Below are 14,925 nucleotides of genomic sequence, written 5' to 3'. Positions count from 1 at the left end.
TTCATGAGTTCTAGCCCCGGTTCAGGCTCTGTGCTGACAGCTCAGAGCCTGGACCCTGATTCAGAATCTGTGTCTTCGCCTCTCTCTGACCCTCACCCCCTCGCTCTCTCTTTCTCTCCCTCTCAAAAATAAATGAACATTAAAAAAAAAAAAAAAAGGGCAGGGCAGGCCATGTTTTCCCAACCCTTTTGTCCACTGTCCCAATAAAAATTATGCTATATGTAAGTTGTCATTAAAAAGAATTCTGTCATATTTTAAATACTTTATTGATGACACAGATATATAAATAGTAATAAAATATAAATATAATAATATAAATATTAATGTCTTAAAATAAAAATGTTATACCACTGTTAAAGAATCTATATGGCACAGTGATTTGATGACCACTGTAATCTCCTTCAAAAACCAAAAACAAGCCCTGAACAGTTGGAAATCTGACACCATTCCCCTTTCTTCTTAAGCTCCTTCATTCCAACCCTCCCCCCCAAGAATTTTAAATAACCTATTTCTATACTGAATTTTTTTTTAATTTTTTAATGCTTATTTATTTTTGAGAGAGACAGAGACAGAGCACAAGTGGGAGAGAGGCAGAGAGAGAGGGAGACACAGAATCTGAAGCAGGCTCCAGGCTCTAAGCTGTCAGCACAGAGCCTGATGCGGGGCTCGAACCCACAAGCTGTGAGATCACCTGAGCCTAAGTCAGACGCTCAACCAACTGAGCCACCCAGGCGCCCCCTAACAAACTGAATTTTTTATTGTGCTATTATTACAATTATCAATGGTACACAACTGACGAAAGCATAAAAATACTATAGGATTTGGTAAATCTTTATTAATCATAACAAGTGAAACAAATCAATAAAAACCTTTAGAAAGCATATTCTTTAACTAGAGAGGGAAGTTGGAAGAGGGAGGTCACAAAACAGGTATCATCACCATGCTCACATATTCTACATAATCCATGTGAGTCCAGATAATAGCAATTCAAATCCAAACCAAAAACACCCCATTTCTGATTTTATGTCCTCAGAAAGTCCTGGGGTACCCCATGGTAGAGAGTTCAGGTGTCAGCAGTGAGATTCACAGAGCAATGTTTTGCAAGAAGTATGGGAATCTCTCAGCACAAGTAGGGGGAAATGGAGAAGACTTCAGGTGGTGGAGAAGGAGCTATAGAAACTTCTCCGTAAAGACAAGATCACATCAACCTGGGACAGAAGATGACAAGACTAGAACACTACTTCAAAATGAAGTGCTTATCTTCTTACAAAGTAGTTGTTTCCCGAAGGGTCAGGTTTATAGAAGTGGTTAAGAGAAAAGTGGAAAGTGTCCACCATTTCGCAAAGCCTATCCAGAGAGAGAAATGGGTATAGTGAGTATGGTGATAGGACAAAGGAGACGGAGCAGAGAAGATCTGGAAGCATTTGCAGACGGGAAGCTGATGAAGCCTCCAGATGAACAGGTGTCCTGGGAAGCTAGAGCAGCCTTGTGAGGACATCATCCTGCTGCTTCTGCGAGAAATAACACCTTGTTGGCTCAGTTGGTTAAGAGTCCGACTTCGGCTCAGGTCATGATCTCACAGTTCATGAGTTCAAGCCCGCGTTGGGCTCTGTGCTGACAGCTCAGAGTCTGGAGCCTGCTTTGGATTCTCTGTATCCCTCCCTCTCTGCCCCTCCCCATTTGTGCTCGCTCTCTCTCTCTCTCTCTCTCTCTCTCTCAAAAATAAACATTAAAGAAAAAAAGAAAGAAATAGCACCTTATAGAGGAAATCTGTATTTCACACTCATTGACATTATGTATAGAAGTTTAACAGGATGCTTATTCTCATTATTCGTGAGCTCTTGCCTCCAAATCAAGTCTTTAATGATTTTTAAAACTTATTTTCATCATCCTCTTCTTATTCCATGCCATGGAGACTTTATTTACGCCAGGTTTTGCTCGGCTGTGTCAAAGAGCCTCTGTACGTATGTGTGAGATCACACCCTTCCTCAGCCTTGGCAAGTCTGTTCTTCTCCCCCCGGGCAGGAAAAATAGACACTTGGGACCACGTAGCAGATCAGTAATGTAGTGGAGTAACTGACAATAAATTAGGGGGAAAAAAATGTCTTACGAGGGTTATTGGACTTCTAGTTGCTTAAAGAAACACTGCTTCATTCTACCACGATGAAAATGAAAGCACCAAATCGCTACCAGTTCTTAAGTCAAAGGGGGTGGATGAGTCCACATGGTTTTCCATGCATATCACAATTCTTCGTGTTATCTGGAAAAAACGGTTATCACATCAGGTTTCATCCAAATGAGGATTACGTTCATTCTGTTTGTATAATCTCCCTCATGCCCCCGTGCTTCCTTTATATGTTTTTCCTCACTGATTTAGTGCTGCACGGTGCGGGTGCAAAGGTCCTCAACTCCATCCTTGCCCTCAAGTGGGGCACATTCTAGCTGGGAAAAAGACACCTCCCCAGCTAGTTGTGCAGATCAGACTCGAGAATCTCTATACCCTTGAAATGTCTTTCACTCTCGCGAACTCTAAAATATCCAGCAAGAACTGCTTTTTACCATTTTAAAATCTTTCAGTTTTTGAAAGTAATCCTAGGGGGGTGCCTGAGTGGCTCAGTCGGTTAAGCCTCTGGCTCTTGATTTTTGGCTCAGGTCATGATCTAGAGGTTTGTGAGTTCGAGCTGCACATCAGGCTCCACACTGACAATGGGTGGAATCTGCTTGGGATTCTCTCTCTCTCTCAAAATAAAGAAATAAACTTAAAAAAATATTTAAAAAAGGTAATCCTAGAGAAGCCATTTCATTTGTTTTATTCAGATGAGATAATGTTTAATAAAATATATTGTCTCTCTTTTAAACACTAATTCATAAAATTATTCTAGTGAATTAGGTGGTAGCTATTTTAAGTAAACTTGAAAAAACTGGATTTTTTTAAGGAGGGGAAGTAAATAAATAAGGTGCATTTTCATGCTTTTCTTTAATTTTTTTTTAACGTTTATTTTTGACAGAGAGAGAGATTGAGAGAGAGAGAGAGAGAGAGAGAGAGAGAGAGCATGAATGGGGGAGGGTCAGAGAGAGAGAGGGAGACACAGAATCCAAAGCAGGCTCCAGGCTCTGAGCTGTCAGCACAGAGCCCGACCTGAGGCTCAAACTCACAGACTGTGAGATCATGACCTGAGCCGAAGTCAGACGCTCAACCGACTGAGCCACCCAAGCGCCCCCATTTTCATGTTTAAAAACACTTATTATTGACTATTAAAGGACTTCTCTCTGGAGCAGAAGCCAGGTGGGTGGCCAGGCAGAGAACAGGACTGGCAAGAGCCAGTCAGGAAGCCCACCTTTGTCCCATCAGGGAACCACACACACACTCTGTGACACTTGCCGTGTGCCTGCCCTGCGTGGCTGGGGACCATGGAACCTGAGGAGGAAACGGGTATTAACCAAATAATCACACAAATGTGTAAGTTCACAGTGTGGCCAATGCCATACAGGAAAAGTCTCGGGACCCTCAGTACATGTAACAGTGCATGTGATCTGCCATGGTTACGTGACCTTCAAAATGGAAAATAGTGGCTTGATGATTTTTTAAGCGAGTGAAAAAAGAACGTCAAGGGCCATCTCTTTTTTTAGTATCATTATTTTTAAATTTTTATTTATTTTGAGAGACAGAGAGACAGAGTGAGAGGTGGGGAGGAGCAGAGAGAGAGGGAGACACAGACTCTGAAGCAGGCCCCAGGCTCTGAGCTGTCTGTCAGCACAGAGTCCGACGCGGGGCTTGAACCCAGGAACCGCGAGACCATGACCTGAGCCAAAGTCAGACACTTAACGGACTGAATCACACAGGTGCCCCTACATATATCTAATAATATGTTTGAAATACATGCTGTGTCTATGATTTAGCCTAGGGCCATGGCTTGGGTCTCTAGAAGGGTTTCTCTGATTGAAGTGATCAGCGCTGTTGGAAAGCTGAACCCCGAACTCATTGGCCATCCATTCACCTACGAGCCTGTTTCTCATTCAACAGATTGGAAAGGCTCTTCCCAATGGTAACTGAATTGGTGTGCCTGTGCCTGGAATAGTTGAGTGTCATTCCTTTTATTCTTAGTTAAGTCGATGTGGCATTGCTGGCAGGACCGAGGTTTTCCGTCTCAGTCACAAAGAAGCCAAGACATGTACTTATTACGTCAAATGGACGGCTGTCAGCATTATCTCATCTTTGCTTATGTGAAGTTCTAAATTTGCAAAATAAAATTACATTCTCCTGTTATTTTTTTTAATCTAATCTTCCCATTGGAAAAAAAAGGAAAAAAAAATGTTGTTTAAAGTAATTTTTCTGTATTTTTTTAGGCTTACCTCCAATTCCTTCAGCTTCCAGAACGGGCTTTGCAGAATTTTCCATGAGGGAACGCATGAGGGAGAAATTGCAGGCTGCCAGGGTGAGAAAAACCACATGAATATTTTGTTCCGTGCTGATTGCCGTTCTCCAGGTCTTGTCTAGAATGCTGCGTTTGCTCAAAACTGCGTGCGTTTGAATGCCGTTAAATTTGTTTTTCATGTTTTAAATATTAATGTAGTAGTTAACATTGGCACAGGTGGAAAATTATGCTTAAGAAGAATTTAATGTCCTTTTTCTTAACCATTTCATTCGCTCATATCTCTTAAAGAAGCGCAGCGTGTAGTTTTTAGTGACTGTCTGCCATCGAGATGGCGTCGGTGACACCACGCAGCAGTAATTTTCTGTCTGCCTTTTTAGTCCAAAGCAGAAAGCACGCTGCTGCAGGAAATCCCCACCCCTCGGCCCAGGCGCTTCCAGAGTCCCGGTGAGAAAGAACTGGAGACCGAATTTGGCGCGGAGGTGAGAAACGGGACTTCTCTACTTTGTGATCAAAGACAGTGAGGCGGAGGATGACATTGCCAGCAAAAGTTTCTAGAACAGAGCTATGCACAGAGGAGGCATTCAGTGCTGATTAGTAGTCATCGTAGCTACTGTTTGTAGAGTCCTACTCAATGCCAAGTGTTTTGCCAGGTCTTTTTCTCATGTTACCATGTCATGATCCCAGCTCCCCTAGGGGAGTGGGTTCTGTTCTCTTCATTCACATGTGACCGATGAGCACACTGAGGTTCGAAGCACCTGCCATCCCCAGGTAGCAGGGCAGACGTGTGGAGGAGTCGGGATCGGATTCCGGTTCTTTCTCATTCCCAGGCTGTCTCGTGGGTCAGCATTGCTGGATCTGGGGATTTTCTGGGAAGCAGAGAGAGATGGGGGTGCAGGAGGAAAGTAAGGTGGATTGGTGGCAGCCTTGAATGCCACACTGAAGAGCTTCGATCGTTTTCTACAAGCCATGGCAAGCAGTCGGCCATAGGATGGGGAGGTGGTTTGAATGCACAGGAGTGATTTTTGTTTGAATCTGAGGGGCTGAGGGGCATCTCCATGTGTGCTCCTGTGATGTCTAGATACATCTAGAGATACATACAGAGGAAAGGACCGGGCCTGGAGAAACAGGTTTAGGACACATTTCTACTGCAGTGAGTTTTGAAGTTTGGAGAGGCCTTTGTTTCCTGACACAAAAGGAGGATGAAAGAAGAGATTGACCTTTGGCCCATGAGGAGGACAGAAAGCAGTACAAGATAGAAAGTCTTGTCAGAAGGAGATAAAGGATTGGGGCGCCTGGGTGCTCAGTCGGTTGGGCCTCTGACTTCAGCTCAGGCCATGATCTTGCAGTTCGTGGGTTCGAGCCTCGTGTCAGGCTCTGTGCTGACAGCTCAGAGCCTGGAGCCTGCTTCGGAGTCTTCTTTTGTCTCTGCCCCTCCCCTGCTTGCATTCTGTCTCTCTCTCTCTCTCTCTCTCTCTCTCTCTCTCTCTCTCTCAAAAATAAATAAACATAAAAAAAATAAAATAAAAGAAGTAGATGAAGAAAGACAAGCCTGTAAGAGGGTGGAAGAAGGAAGGAAAGAGCAGAGCCAATGGCTCAGTGAAGTGTTTGCAGATCTAGTCCAACTGTTTGTTGTTGATGATGACGATTTGGGTTGTTTTTCACTATTGAGACAACACAGGCATGAAGGAATTTCTGTGGGAAGGTCACTGATTGCTTAGAGGATGGCTTCTCTTTTTCTGTAATGAGATGTAATAAAATTTTTGTCACATTCATCCCAAACAAGCCAAAGATCGCATGACTACAAGGAAAGTTACAGCTGTGCACATGTGACGTGGCCCATGGTTCCTCAGTGGGAATACTCCGTGGGTCTGATGAAATGGTTTTATGGTAGTTTATTACTCCACTCTGCTGAGAAGACATTTATTTTTCTTTGATTCCAATTATTTTCTTCATTGTAAGAGCCATAATTCTGAAATATTGGAAAATAAAGAAAAACTACCTAAAATCCCATCAGCCTGACACAAGCACTTTAGTTATGTGGGTAGGTGTGTGGATCCCAGCGTCTGGTCAGATGGGCTAAATGATAGCAGGGTCTGGTCTCTTATATCTGAGCTTACCTACACTTCCCTGATTGATAGTCATTTCACAAAATCATGGCAGTTCTCACTTGTGCGTGGGCCATGAGTATGATATCCCAAATAAAGCTTCAAGTTGTAGAAGTAAAAATATACTCCCTTGGCTTATAGAGTATCTATGGCTTTTTGTGAGCAGGACTTGACTTATATCCATTATATTCTATATCCACTAAGAGCCACTGTATGGATTTGAGGTGTTGGAAGAGGTCATCAAAAAGACGTGACCGCTGGTTGACCCGCGAGCTGGACCCAGGCAATTGGAGGCTTCTCACTCCCTCCCCAGTCATGGAAATGTGTGTTCCACCTGCCTTCCCCACTCCCAGAAGCTGTCCCTGGGGTACAGCCTTGAGACAGAAATGTGGTGTTGGCCATCTGTCTGGTATACTTGACTGAATCCAGTTAGGACCTCTGTACAGACTTCTAAGATTTGGCAGGCAGGCGTGGGAGTCTCCTTCTCTTGCAGGCATGCCTCATAATTTCCCTTGCTGATTAAAACTGCCACCTACCAATCTAGAATGGTTTGCTTCTGTCTTTAGTCTCTCCCTCTGCCCACATGGCCAATTTGCAAAGCAACATACAAGGCAAATATCAACTGCCTTCTCTTTTAATTTTTTTTCAGAAAAGTTATCTTTTTAAAACATTTTAAGAAATAAATATTTCTGAAATGGAAATGATAGGCAAGGAAAGGAGAAATTGAGCAGGAAAGAGAAGAGATAAGATGTTGTAACTTCAGGGGCGCCTGGGAGGCTCAGTCAGTTGGGCATCCGACTTCAGCTCAGGTCATGATCTCATGGTCCATGGGTTCAAGCTCCATGTCGGGCTCTGTGCTGACAGCTCAGAGCTTGGAGCCTGCTTCGGATTCTGTGTCTCCCTCGCTCTCTGCCCTCCCCCGCTCACGCTCTGTCTCTGTCTCTCTCAAAAATAAATAAACATTAAAAAAAAATGGGGCGCCTGGGTGGCTCAGTCGGTCGAGCGTCTGACTTCAGCTCAGGTCACGATCTCGTGGTCCGTGAGTTCGAGCCCCGCGTTGGCCTCTGGGCTGATGGCTCAGAGCCTGGAGCCTGCTTCCGATTCTGTGTTTCCCTCTCTCTCTGCCCCTCCCCCGTTCATCCTCTGTCTCTCTCTGTCTCAAAAATAAATAAACATTAAAAAAAAAATTTAAAAAAAAAAAAAAAAGATGTAACTTCAGACACAATGTGGCCTTGAGGGCCTAGAGGTCACTTCCAAGAGTGGGGACAGGGTTAACCTCTTAGTCTTCACTTAGCTGATCCAGGGGCTCCCAGATCTTGGCTGTAACTCATCTTCCAGTCCATTGGCTTTAAAAAAAAAAAAAAAAATACCTCCCTTTGTTTTTTCCTCCTTGATGATCCCAAGTTGTCAAAGTGAATTTGGGTGAATGAGGTGGAAATGGCATGTAAAATTGCTTTTAGCACAGCCCTGGAACCATAACAATACTGGATGGTTTTAGCGCTCCACAAAAAAAAAAAAAAAAGTCTTGGTAAAGAAAATCAGTTCTCAGGCACATTGAATGAGATAAACACGCATGTTTACCTTAGCCAATTACAAAGAAGAAGGAAAGGCATCAGCTTTGTAAATTTTGTTTTGGCCTAGAAAATGAAATCGCTTCAATATTCAGTTTCATTTTTACATTTCTTTAGATTCAGGTTACTCACGATGGTGCCTTTTGAAAGTCTGATTCGGCCAGCAGAGACTGTATAACTTTCCAAAGAGAAGAGTAAGCCTAGGTGGGCAGTAACTGGGGGGGGTACAGGGTTCAGCTCATGGCTCAGAGACCTCCACGCATGGCAGCTCTCCCTGACGGGACCGGCTGACCTGGCAGGAAGGAGTAACTCCTTTTCCTGTGAAACTGCGACACACAGGCCGGACTCCACAGTTTTTTGGGTTGTTTTTTTTTTTTCTGACTCTTCCAATGTTGGACTTCAATACCATGGATGAGGGTTCGAAACAGCCAAGTTACATTAACAGTTGATTCAGCGGCCTTTTTTTCAGACCTGATCTCAGGTTTTTAACAAACATCTCTCAGGCAATATTTCTTGATGTGTATGTACCTAACCCAGAAGGAATATCCAAAAGTGGTCCATTTATATCCATTGAGCAAAGGAGAGAGCCCAGATGCTGGACCTTAGCTGCCCAGCGTTAAAATGTGGCAACCTCACTCACCAGCTGTGTGACCTTGGACATGTAATTTACCTACCCTCTGGACCCCACTTCCCACCTCTGTAAAAGGTGATACTACTAGAACCTAATTCTTGGTATTGTTTTGAGGATTCAATGGACTCAGACATGTTAACGCTGTTTTCAACACTGTCTGGCACATGGGGAGCCCTTTCTATGTAAGAGTTAGCTATTGTTAGAGACTGTAGAGTAAGAGGGAAAAGGAGAAAACGGTTGGGAATACTGGTCGGTAATCCGAATTCACCAACACCAACCTCTGTTTATTCTCTTTAGCATTTCTTTTTATTTTGTATGAGAACAAAGCAAAACACAAATGTCTAAAAACACGTGAATACTAAAGTGAAAATAGCAGAACATTTGATTTGGCCTCCGCTAGAGATGACCAGAATTATTCCTTCATTTGTGGGCCTGGTTCACTGTCCCAAGACCTGATTCTTTGATGTAGTCTATGTTTTGCCCAGCCAGCATCTACAACAGACGCCTTCCTGGCAGGTGTCCAATTGGCTCTGACAACACAACGTTACCATGGATGGCAATAGCCCAACCTAGAAGAGCCCAGTGGGATCGCAGACATTAACGGACAATGTGGAGACAAGGTGGTTAAATTCCATGCTGGAAAACATTTGGAGCCCACAGAAAGGGCACTTAACTCCAGCCATGAGGTTAAGTTATATAAAATTTGAGTTATCTCAATTTAAGCAGTGGTTTCTTACCCATGACTCCAAAAGCACCTGCAGCAAAAGAATAAATAGACACACTGGGCTTCACCAAAATTAAAAACGTTTGTGCTTCAAAGGGCATCATCAAGAAAGAGAAAAGACAACACAGAGTGGGAGAAATTATTTGCAAATCAGGTATCGCGTTTAGTATCTTGACTAGTATGAAGCATATACAAAAATTTCAGGTGTCTACAAGACAATACAGATTAGGATGTCTCTTAGGGAATCAAAAATGTTGAATGGTAGTTTAGAAGAGAAGATTAGGGCTTGAACTACTATATTTTGTATTTGTGCTATGGTAAAAGTGATGGGACTTAAGATTGTCTTGTTCAAATTACAAGAGGCCTATAGAGCCTTCGTAGAGGACACAATAAATCCAAAGGTGACAAAAAATGCCAGCTGGATGCATGGACTATGTGGTGATCGGCACTCAGTATTTGCTGCCTTGAAGTTGAATGTACTTTAGTACTTTAAGATTATACAAATGTGTTATAGGTAACAGTTCTTTAAAATTTAATTTCCACCCACTCAGTCATTTTAAGTACATTTAATGACCTTAAATGTACTAATATAATTTATTTTTTTACCGTACCAATATAAATATCATTTTAGATTTGATAAAAGTTACATAACAGACTTTTATATCAAGTGTATATACACTGTGATAAAACCACCACTCTGGCAAATGAAGCACGCCAATGAAATTATATTGTGTGAATGTAATATCCTCTGAGCCAGGAAAGTACAGGAAGAGATGGGAAGGAACAAAACGCATAAAACACTAAACTGTCGGTATGCACATATTGGGCTACCTGGAATTTAACCTACTGATTTTATTTTCTAAACTACCAGTGTTAGACTTTCTGTCGGGTCTCATGTTTTATTCACACCATTTCTCACAGATCTCTGAAAGCTAAGGCTTGCCTGTTCAGAACCAATCTGCCCCCTCTCCCAGCGGTTGACCTCTTGGCTTATTTTCCATGTTTTCAAACCCACCAGTCTGTCCCATGAGCTGTAGAAGGTGGCAGATTCTGAGGCAGACAGGGGCAGAAAGGCATCTTCAACAGCACACGAGAAAGGCTTAGCCCCATTTCGGGAGAGGATCAGACTTGACAGAGCTTTGGAAATCCCCCTGACCAAGCCCTGGAATCGGCTCTTTATTCTACCCTAATATTTTAAAATCATTTGTCCTTACACTGAATAACATTCATCTGCTTCTTTCCTCATCAAAACAACATTTCAAATTCTGGAATTTACCAAGACCAACAACTCCATACTTTGCATTGCACCGTGGGATTTACTCTCTAGTGCAGCTTCAACTTTTATATGGTTGAGTTGGTATATAACTATTGAATCTAACTTAATACTGCGAAATGAGAAAACAAAGGAAAAACGTAGAATTTTACACAAATGGGAATGGCATATATTCTCTTGATACTATGGTAAATTATACCCAACTGATATCTCGTTGTTTTTTTTAAAGCTTTTTATTTTTTTAATTATTTTTTTAATGTTTATTTATTTTGGGGAGAGGCAGAGACAGAAGGAGACACAGAATCCCAAGCAGGCTCCAGGCTCTGCGCTGTCAGCACAGAGGCCAACACGGGGCTCGAACCCACGAACGGCGAGATCATGGCCTGAGCCAAAGTCAGACGCTCAACCAACTGAGCCACCCAGGTGCCCCGACCGACACCTCGTTTTTATTCTGGTCATGCTGGACATCTAGCTGTACCTGGGTGAAATTTCATAGCACCCTGTTTTATTGCACTCAAGGATCTCAAGCTCTCGCCACCGGCCTGTGGAGACCCGCCCAGCCATTCTGAGACTTTCACAAAACTGGAAGGGCCAGGAGCCTGGGGCAACTCTTGCACACTGGGAACAGAAGCCATGAGAAATGATCCACTCTTCCATGTCCTAGGCAGGCAATTCTGAGAAGCACTGTCCTCAGCGGGGCTCCAGTGGGATAGAGCCCTGGTCACCACCGCGTTAGCCAGCTCAGTAACATTCGCCAGAATTGGCTTTTCCTCCTGTTTCATTCTCCCCAGTTCCCAACTCCTGTTCTTTGGTACCACTTTTCAAAATAAGCCACAAAAATCAGGCACAAAAGACCCTTGCATCAGGCTCTAATCTCTGGCAGACTAAAATAAAACTTTTATAGCCACACGATGTACATACAAGCTAGGAAGATAAAAGACACGTAAGAAGAAAATGAAGAACGTGACACTAAGACCCACCATTACTGAGCCGTAACTAGGGGCATATTTTAGGTGCATGGCCTTATTTGATGCTCAAAGCAGGTGGCCTAAGCTGTTAAGTGATGGAGTTGGGATTCAGGGCTAGGCAGTCAGACTCCAGACTCCATGGTTTGATTACTAAGCTATACAAAGCAGCACCTGATGTGCCTCAGACAATAAGATTCTAGAAAAGAGTAGTCTGAGAAAGGAAGTAGCTGTGCATGGTCTGGAAAAACAGGCAGCACTTGAGAAGCATAGGTGGAGGGGCCCCAGTATGGGTGTACTATATTCCGCTCGCCCTAACTAAAGTCATTCCATGCTGTGACACAAGTCTCAGCACAGATAATAATCTGCACGTAGAATAAGTGTGTCCCTTCTTACTATGAATGTCTGGATATGCTACTAGAATGGCTTAGAGTCGCTCCAAAGGAAGGGTTGGCATTTGGATTGTGCTGGGTGGGAAAGAAGGAATCCTCGGGTTCTAGGAGGAGTGGATTAGAAGCAGAAATGAGGACAAAGTGAGGACAGCCCCTGGTGGATTGGCCTGATCAGAGGACAAAGGGAGCCCCCATAATGAGAATCAGCACATTGAGCTATCAGAGGCAGAACTCGTTTCCAGTGGGAAGGGCCCCTCCAGGGGTTTGCAAGGACAGGCCTCGTGTCCTGGAGGCTGTTGGTCAGATACAGTCACTTTCAGACATTATTGATGCTTTCCGTCATAGACTGTTTGGAAATGGTCCTCTATGAACTACATTATCTATTGATCTGCAGAAGAAATAGCATTTGTCATGTTAGGGCCTAGTGAGTATAAAATTCTATCTTTGTCGAGTCTTGAGAGAGACAGAAGTAAGAAAATATTCAGCAACCTTAACCTTCAAATATATTTGACATTTGTAAGCATTTCATACCTTGGGAATGGTGGTCTACACCAATGGTCTGAGGTTTCCCCTTTGAGAGTTCATGTTTATTTTAGAACATGTTTAGTTTCTTGATTTAAGTGTTCTGTCTATCCTATTTTCCACTCCTATAGCCAGGGGAGGAGGCACAAAAGACTGAACAAGAAGATGATTCCCAAAGTCGCTCGAGAGTAAAGTTCCGTGATTCTGTACGAAAAATCAAGACTAAACCCCCGGTGAGAAAGCCTGTCTTTTTAAATCATGCCTGCTTTAAATCATGTGTTTTGTTGGCCTGTTTGTGTTTTTCAAATATACCCAGTGAGAGATGCCCATATATATAGCCCGACTCTTATTGCCGTGGAGTATGCAAGAGAAAAGCATGAGAACTGATTCTTACTTTTAAAATGCTTAAATCTAGGGGCGCTTGGGGGGCTCAGTCAGTGAAGCATCTGACTCCTGATCTTGGCTCAGGCCATGATCTCACGGTTCGTGAGTTCAAGCCCCAAGTCGGGCTCTGTGCTGACACCGCAGAGCCGGCTTGGGATTTCTCTCTCTCTCTCTCTCTCCCCCTCTCTCTGCCCCTCCCCTGCTCACATGCATTCTCTCTTTCTCTCTCTCTCAAAAACAAATAAACTGTAAAAAATAATAAATAAATAAATAAATAAATAAATAAATAAATAAATGCTTGAATCTACTAGGAGAGATTAGAATACTGTCTGACTGGATGAAGAGGAGTACAGGGCAGGGCAGGAAATGTTAGCAGGAAGATTATTTGTTCAGCTCTGCAGTTGTACCAGCTTTCATTATGGGGAAAAAACGGGGTAGGAACTCAGGAGGAATCAAAACCGAAAAAGCACATTAAAAAAAAATAATAATAAATAACAAACCCCTGAATTGCTCCTAATTAAACAAAACTATCTCAACAGTGGCCTATAAAATAATGAATCTACTTTTTTTTTTCTTTTTTTTTGGCATCTTAATCATCTTTTCAAAAGCTTTTCCTGCTGTACATAAGATCTTGATATGCTTATTAGAATGTTCGCTAGTTTATTAAAGAAAAGTAACTCGTGAAAGTATTAGAGGAAGCCCCCAACTGCCTGCTGCACTTGTTAAAGTTTGTGATGGGTCATCTCGGACCTTCGACAAAGTAACACGTTTGGGATGCCTCCAATGTGCCCGGTACCATTAGCACCCGGCACTCACCTCGGCTTACGCAATCTGAAGTTCTATTACTCGCTGTTTCTCCGTAGGTCCCACCTGGCTTCCCTTCTGCCGAAGAAGCCTATAACTTCTTCACTTTCAACTTTGATCCTGAACCGGAGGAATCAGAGGAAAAACCGAAAGCAAAAAATAGAGATGGAACTACCCAAGAGGAGGAGGAAGGAGAGGAAGAAGAGCCACCTGTGCAGGGAATCCACAAAACGGTATTTAATATTACGACGGTTATGAGGAGAGGGATGATGATGATGTTACTGACCACAATGGTGACACTGGTGATGGTGATGACATCTTCGCCAGGGAGTGGCTGAGGACAGACTTGTCACCACCACGCAGCTCATCCATGTCTTCATTGAAAGCAATGGGGATACGACATCGCCATTACTTTCTGTAGCCGCTGATTTTACCCCACGGTTTGGGTAATAAGGACCTTGATTAAATCTGTCCATTTCTCTCTGGTGGAAAAAGAGAAAAGCCCAACCATGTGGCTTGCAGGTTCTTGTTGCTAGACCCACACAGTGTTAGCATTCATTTCATATGCAAATTGTTCACCTCTCCAAGGCACATGACGCCTGCTCTGTCTTCCCACAACCTTACAGGTGATCAGTTTTTTATGCCCCGTTCCACACCCAAGCTACAACTCAGACTCTATCATCGTGGGAGGTATATGTGAGGCAAAAGAAAACACACCATTAAAAATAAAATGGGCAAAGGACTTGAATAGACATCTCTCCAAAGAAGATCTACAGATGGGCAATAAGTACATGAAAATATGTTTAACGTCACTAATCATTAGAGAACTGCAAATCTAAACCACAACGAGATACCATTTTACACAAATTAGAATGGCTATTATTTTTTAAAAATGAAAAGAACAAGTGTGGACAAGGATTTTAAGAAACTAGACCCTTGTGCATTGCTGATGGTGACGTGAAATGGAGGAGCTGCTGTGAAAACAGCCTGGTTATTCCTCAAAAATTTAAACATGGAATTATTATGGTCCCACAGTTCCACTTCTGGGTTTAGACCCAAAAGAATAGGAAGCAGGCACTCAAACAGATACTTGGACACTTATGCTGATAGAAGCATTGTTCACAATAGCCAAAAGGTGAAGGCAACCCAAGTGTCCATCAACAGATGAATGGATGAAC

At 43.0% G+C, this 14,925-nt stretch overlaps 1 protein-coding gene and 1 non-coding gene across 8 annotated transcripts in view; one reads left to right on the top strand and one right to left on the bottom strand.

Annotated features, from left to right (window-relative positions):
• The window catches only part of CC2D2A (coiled-coil and C2 domain containing 2A), a 148,632-nt gene that overhangs the window by 26,430 nt on the left and 107,277 nt on the right, over positions 1-14,925 (top strand). For all 7 annotated transcript variants that reach the window (XM_053901680.1, XM_053901679.1, XM_053901678.1 and 4 more), the window contains 4 exons: positions 4,348-4,436; positions 4,754-4,855; positions 12,691-12,792; positions 13,807-13,980. In XM_053901680.1, the coding sequence (XP_053757655.1) occupies positions 4,348-4,436; positions 4,754-4,855; positions 12,691-12,792; positions 13,807-13,980 (467 nt within the window). The remainder of the gene's footprint in view (positions 1-4,347; positions 4,437-4,753; positions 4,856-12,690; positions 12,793-13,806; positions 13,981-14,925) is intronic.
• Positions 652-733, bottom strand: TRNAL-UAG (transfer RNA leucine (anticodon UAG)). The gene has a single exon. It is a non-coding gene; the product is annotated as a tRNA-Leu (tRNA).

Source organism: Panthera pardus, unplaced genomic scaffold (genome assembly GCF_024362965.1).
Source record: "Panthera pardus isolate Hobbes unplaced genomic scaffold, ASM2436296v1 HiC_scaffold_13, whole genome shotgun sequence".
Classification (NCBI taxonomy): domain Eukaryota; kingdom Metazoa; phylum Chordata; class Mammalia; order Carnivora; family Felidae; genus Panthera; species Panthera pardus.
The sequence above is the reverse complement of the archived record's forward strand: the minus strand, read 5'-3'. Positions and strand labels throughout refer to the sequence as shown.